The 7,467-nt window shown below is 24.9% G+C and overlaps 1 protein-coding gene across 1 annotated transcript in view; it reads right to left on the minus strand.

Moving 5' to 3' along the window:
• LOC126264463 (uncharacterized) overlaps nt 1–3,122 on the minus strand; it is a 120,832-nt gene extending 117,710 nt beyond the window's left edge. Inside the window, 1 exon segment of the mRNA XM_049962530.1 lies at nt 3,094–3,122. Coding sequence (XP_049818487.1) covers nt 3,094–3,122 — 29 coding nt within the window.
• Nucleotides 3,123–7,467: the final 4,345 nt, after the last annotated feature.

The following is a 7,467-nucleotide window of genomic DNA, read 5'->3' on the forward strand; positions in this document are numbered from 1 at the left end:
ATAAAAATGGTCTGGAAGAAAATCTGACTTTAAAAGCTAAAAAAGGCTTAAAAAAAAGTCAAAAAATTTAGTGAAAAGGAGTACATTCTTTGTTCCCTCTTTCATAATTCTAATTTTTATAAGTCAACCTGTTGATTATTTAATTTATTTTTTAAATATTTCTAATCCAATTTTTATTTCAATCGTTATTTACATTTTAATTTTTTTGTTTAACTTTTAAATATTCTGAACTAAATTAATATTATGAAAATTTATAAATTGTGTTTTTAAACAATAAAATTAACAAATATTAATATTTAAGATTTAATATTAAATATTTTAATTACTAATTTTTGGAGTAATTAAAGTATATTTTTAGAATTTTAATCACTTTTTCGAAATCAACTTAATTATTTTTTATGTAATTAATTAATAAACTGCTTTTTACATATTAAATTGAATTTTATGAACGTAATAATTTTGATTTTTATATTGTACAAATTTGAAAAGCAGTTTTATGGATTTTTGATTAAACAAGTTTTATGAATTATTAATTACATTTTATTATTCTAATATAAAAAATATAATTTTATTATTGAATAATTAAAAATTAATTGCCTAATAAAAATATTAACTGAATATAACAACTGCGATTAAATATTTGCATAATATAAAGAATTTTAACACATCACAGAAACTCAAATATTGAAAAGAATAGTTATAAAACTTAAGTGAAAATATATACTTAATATCTAAATTTTTAAATAAAATATTATTAAAATTTATTATTATTATATATAATATATAAACTGTACATATAATAAATTTAAAGACAATATATAAATTTGTTTTCTTAAATTTCACTTAAAAATTATTAAATTATATCAATATTAATCATGATTATATAAAAAATTATTAATTATTAGTAAAATAAATTATATTATTCTTTTCATAATTATTCAATTATTTTCTTATTAAAAAAATAAAATTTATTATGTTGACCACTGTAATTAAATATATAAACAATAATACAATTTATTATTACCATTATTGATGATAATAATAATAATAATAATAATAATTTAATGAAAAATTTATTTTTTTTTAGTTTTTGTTTATGTAATAAAATTAAAAATATAAATTCGTTTTATTAATTTTTAATGAAAAAATATACAATTATTATTATTATATGAATTATATTACTCTTATTATTATTATCACAATTATTCAATTATTTCATATTTAAAAAGATAATTTATTATACTGACAACTCTAATTAAATGTATAAATAATATGTACAATTTTTATTTATTTATTTTATGATAAATTTTATTATTTATTTAATTATTATTATTGTTATTACCATAATTATTCAATTATTTTGTACTTAAAAATATAATTTATTATGCTGACTAATTAAATATATAAAAAATATGTATAATTTTTATTTTTTTGAAATAAATGTAAATTATAAATTTTTAATTTTTTTGAAATAAAATTAAAAATAATATATAAATTTGTTTCAATAAATTTCACTGAAAAATAAAATTATAATCAATCATAATTATATAAAAATGTATTAACTATTATTAAAATATAATAATTAATAATTATTCAGTTACTTTGTTAATAAAAAATATAATTTATTATATTGACAACTCTAATTAAATATATAAATAATAAGTATAATATTTATTTATTTTATGTTAAATTTTTAGATATTTTTGTTTATATATTAAAAATAAAAATAATACATAAAATTGTTTTATTAAATTTCACTGAAAAAATTATAATCAATCATAATTATACAAAAAATTATTAATTATTATTAAAATAAATTATATTATTTTTACAATTATTAAATTATATTGTTATTAAAAAATAAAATTTATTATATTGGCCACTCTAATTAAATATATAAATAATATATATAATTTTTTTTTAATTATGTATTTATTTTTATTGTTATTATTATTATTTAAGGAATAATTTGTTTTTATTTATTTTAATAAAATTATGTTTTATTGAATTTTACTGAAAAAAATATAATCACTGACGACGATAATTATTTATTATTATTTGATAACTCTAATTAGATGTATAAATAATAGATAAGATTTTTATTTACTTTTTATTATTATTATTTCAAAAATGTATAAATTTTTGAATTCTCATTGTAAAAGTTATAATTAATCATGATTATTTAGAAAAAATATTAATCATTCATTATTATCAAAATAAATTACATTATTATTTTTATGATTCAATTATTTTGTAATAAAAAAATGTAACTTTTTTATGCTAACCACTCAAATTAAATATATAAATAATATGTGTATGACTTTTTATATTTTTTTTTACTATTTTTTTATTTTACTATTAATTTTTTTTTTTTTTTTGAGAATTTTTCATTTATATATTATATTTAAAAATTATGATTAAAATTGTTTATTTATTGGTTTTTATTGGCACAATAAAAGACTTAACAATAAAGCGTCAAAATTATGTTGTTGTCAATAAGTAATAAATTACATTTGGCACTTCAACTGGCAAATTTTAAATACAAAAAGAAAATAATCATAATTAATAATTCTGAATATTGATTGATAGGTTTTAATTCAGACGACATTTACGAATAATTACAACTTCCTGTTTCACACAAATCCATAGAATAACAGGTAGCCGAAGACAACTGTGCGCCCTCCATTATTTTCATTTAACCGACGCGTCTCTAATGAATCAAACACGGTCCCGTATAATAAAATTAATGAAGCCCATGTTTGTGTTTGTTATAAAAACATAAGTGGAATTTAATAATTTCCTCGGCATTGTTGAAAGAAAACACATTTTAATTAAACAAAAATTAAAATGAAGCGTTAACCAAACTGGCAAATTTCCATTTGATCATGATTCGAACGAATTCGTGGGCGCACTGTGCCAGAAGGCCAAATTAATATTCTATTAGGATGCTATTTATATTAATTTTCGGTGGTTATTTATTGTCGGTCGATTCTTTTGAGTCTGTTTTAGGTGCCATATCGAGAATTGATGGAACTGTGGTCAAAATAAAACCGATGATTAATAATCTGCTGAAAATTGGTACTGATTACATACCTTGTTTTAACCAGGACATAATTACACATATTGATATTGAATTACAATGACGTCTGTATTTGTGTGGGATTAGCCCAATGTAACAATGGTGAAGTAGAAATAATAATACAAATTGTTTTCTGATTTTGGAGGTTGAATATGGCCAAAGAAGAAGAAATAAATTACACAATAAAATCCATATGTAGAGTATTTTCAATTTATTTATTAACATTACATCATATGTCATAATCTAATAATTTCTGTTTCAATTCGAAACAGAATTGAGCATGTTCTGCTTTTTTCTTGAGCAGTTCCATCTGCTCATCCCTTATTTCTCTTTCCAGTTGAACAGCTTCTAACTGTAACTTGTACAAATCTTCCAAAGAACCAGGTCCTTCAGGAAAGGGATCTTCCATTATTCTTCTCTTAGTTGGAAGAGAGGCTACATCTTCACTGACGTGAACTATTTCAAACTCCTCAATTTTTATTTGAGTGACTGGAGAATTGACTGATGGTTCTGAACTAGAATCTAAAGAACCAAACCCATCAGGAAAGGGGTCATCCATTCTTCTCCTCTTAGCTGGAGGAGAGGTCACATCTTCATTGATCTGCCCACTTTCCAACTCTACTGATTACATATCTTGTTTTAACCAGGACATAATTACACATATTGATATTGAATTACAATGACGTCTGTATTTGTCTGTGAAGTAAAAATAATAATACAAATTGTTTTCTGGTTTTGGAGGTTGTATAAGTGTATAATTTAAGAAAAGAAGAAAATGGCCTTAAAAAATTACATAATAAAACCCATATGTAGAGTATTTTCAATTTATTTATTAACAGTACATCATATTTCATAATTTAATAATTTCTGTTTCAATTCGAAGCAGAATTGAGCATGTTCCGCTTTTTTCTTGAGCAGTTCCATCTGCTCATCCCTCATTTCTCTTTCCAGTTGAGCAGCTTCTAACTGTAACTTGTACAAATCTTCCAAAGAACCAGGACATTCGAGAAATGTCTCTTCTTGAATTCTCCTCTTAGTTGGAACAATAGCTACATCTTCATTGATGAGAACTGTTTCCAACTCCTCACTTTTTATTTGAGTCACTGGAGAATTGTCTGATGGTTCTGAACCAGACCCATCAGGAAAGGGGACATCTATTCTTCTACTCTTGGCTGGAGGAGAGGTCACATCTTCATTAATCTGATCTCTTTCCAACTCCTCACTTTCCATTTGATTGACAGGAGAATTGGATGATGATTCTGAGCTAGTTTCATCCCTTCTGCGTTTGTTACCCTCTGGTGCTTCCAACATTTGGAAGTATGGCAATATGGGTAGCAATTTTTCTTCATACTGGGTGTACTCCTCTCGTTCACCGACATCCACTCCTTTGTTGCGTATAATCTTCTTTTTTAAATCCATTTTAATCTGTTTATATTTTAATTTCAGGTTTTTTACGGTCCGGTTTGAAGAATTTTGTAAATTGAATTCCTCCGTTACGGTGCTCCAAACTGTTGCCTTCTCTTTCCAGATGCTACTATCCATTAACTTGCTCTCAATTATTTTATCATACTTCAAAACCAAGTCGACCAGACTTAACAGTTCCGATACACTATACTTGCCTTTTCTTGGTACTTGTACTTTGCTACTAGTTGAGTTGTTCTCCATATTTGAAGAGCCTGGATTGTCCAACTCAAGTTTACGTTTAAATGTTGTTTGTGGAATGACAGAAATCTGGAAATTATATATTTTAAAAAGATTACCTGTAATATATCTTAATCTTAATAGCAATAAAATAATAATCACATAGGTAAATAGTTGTTTAGACTTTCTCGATATGTCAGGTACTTAATTGCTAATTCTATGTTCTTTGGAAGTGTATTTTGAAGGTTTTTCCATGTTCATATAAACAATTGGTACATTAATTTTACTTCTTTTAATTAGAATAATAATATATAGAATAATTTGGCTTAGAAATCTTAAATGGGAAGTTCTACGTCCTCTACTACTAAATATGACCCAGATATTCCTCCATATGTCTATATTTTGAAGAGAAGATCAGAACTAAAGTTGGTCTTTTCTTCAGTTCCAAAAATCAGGTTAAGTACCACGATTTTAGTACCACAGATGTAAAAATGGCAATGGATGTGTTAAGGATAATTAATATCAAAGTTGTCCTGAAACCTTTACCAACAAAGAAATTAACTAATATGTTGGAAATAGTCCTGTCATTGATTCAGGATCAACCATTAAGGATAAAAATTAGTCGTTTGGCTTGAAAATCTTAAATATGAAGTTCTACATCCTGTACCACATGTTCCAAATATTTATCCATGTGACTATTAATTAATTTAATTCTGAAGGTAAGGTCAGTACTGAAGCTGATCTTTACTTCAGTTCCAAAAATCGAAAAATATATTATTAAATCAAATTGTACGCAAATAAGTTTCATTTTTAAAACTTTATTATCAACATCATGTTAAGTACCACGACTTTGGTACCATTGATTTGAAAGGGGCAATGAATGTGTTGAAGATGATTAATATCAAAGTCGTCCCGAAACCTTTACTAACAAGGAACTTAACTAATATGTTGGAAATAGTCCTGTCATTGATTCAGGATCAACCATTAAGGATAAAAATTAGTCGTTTGGCTTGAAAATCTTAGATATGAAGTTCTACATCCTGTACTACCATATATGCTACAAATATTTGTCCATGTGACTATTAATTAATTTAATTCTGAAGGTAAGGTCAGTACTGAAGCTGATCTTTACTTCAGTTCCAAAAATCGAAAAATATATTATTAAATCACATTGTACGCAAATAAGTTTCATTTTTAAAACTTTATTATCAACATCATGTTAAGTACCACGATTTTGGTACCATTGATTTGAAAGGGGCAATGAATGTGTTGAAGATGATTAATATCAAAGTCGTCCCGAAACCTTTACTAACAAGGAACTTAACTAATATGTTGGAAATAGTCCTGTCATTGATTCAGGATCAACCATTAAGGATAAAAATTAGTCGTTTGGCTTGAAAATCTTAGATATGAAGTTCTACATCCTGTACTACCATATATGTTACAAATATTTGTCCATGTGACTATTAATTAATTTTATTCTGAAGGTAAGGTCAGTACTGAAGCTGATCTTTACTTCAGTTCCAAAAATCGAAAAATATATTATTAAATCACATTGTACGCAAATAAGTTTCATTTTTAAAACTTTATTATCAACATCATGTTAAGTACCACGATTTTGGTACCATTGATTTGAAAGGGGCAATGAATGTGTTGAAGATGATTAATATCAAAGTCGTCCCGAAACCTTTACTAACAAGGAACTTAACTAATACGTTGGAAATAGTCCTGTCATTAATTCAGGATCAACCATTAAGGATAAAAATTAGTCGTTTGGCTTGGAAATCTTAAATATGAAGTTCTACATCCTGTACTACTATATATGTTCCAAATATTTATCCATGTGACTATTAATTAATTTAATTCTGAAGGTAAGGTCAGTACTGAAGCTGATCTTTTCTACAGTTCTAAAAATCGAAAAATATATTATTAAATCAAACTGTACGCAAATAAGTTTCATTTTTAAAGATTTATTATCAACATCAGGTTAAGTACCACGATTTTGGTACCATTGATTTGTAAGGGACAATGAATGTGTTGAAGATGATTAATATCAAAATCGTCCCGAAACCTTTACCAACAAGGAACTTAACTAATATGTTGGAAATAGTCCTGTCATTAATTCAGGATCAACCATTAAGGATAAAAATTAGTCGTTTGGCTTGGAAATCTTAAATATGAAGTTCTACATCCTGTACTACTATATATGTTCCAAATATTTATTCATGTGACTATTAATTAATTTAATTCTGAAGGTAAGGTCAGTACTGAAGCTGATCTTTACTTCAGTTCCAAAAAACGAAAAATATATTATTAAATCAAACTGTACGCAAAAGTGGTCATGAGTGTGGTGACTAATGAAGCTGATCTTTTCTTTAGTTCCAAAAATTATATCAAACAATAATTATTAATTTAATTAATTCATATAAAAACGTTGCTAAAATTAGTCAATTATTAAAATCAGTTTTAAATTAATTAGGAGAGAAGCATTTTCTGTGGTTAATTTCTCTTTTTTTTTTCTTGTGAAACGTTAGGACTGTTAAAATTCTTCAGGTCCATCACCTAATTATATTTACATGCCCGTTATTTGAACGACACATATTAATTTTAGCACTTACAATGGTGCTGAAACAGTGTCTGTAATTTACATTCTATACACTTAAAAAATTCTTTACAAATAAAGCTTTAATTCCCACTATATAATAATTAATTGGAATTCATTATCACGATAAAAAAATGTATCAATT

This window comes from Aethina tumida, chromosome 2, assembly GCF_024364675.1.
Source record: "Aethina tumida isolate Nest 87 chromosome 2, icAetTumi1.1, whole genome shotgun sequence".
Lineage (NCBI taxonomy): Eukaryota > Metazoa > Arthropoda > Insecta > Coleoptera > Nitidulidae > Aethina > Aethina tumida.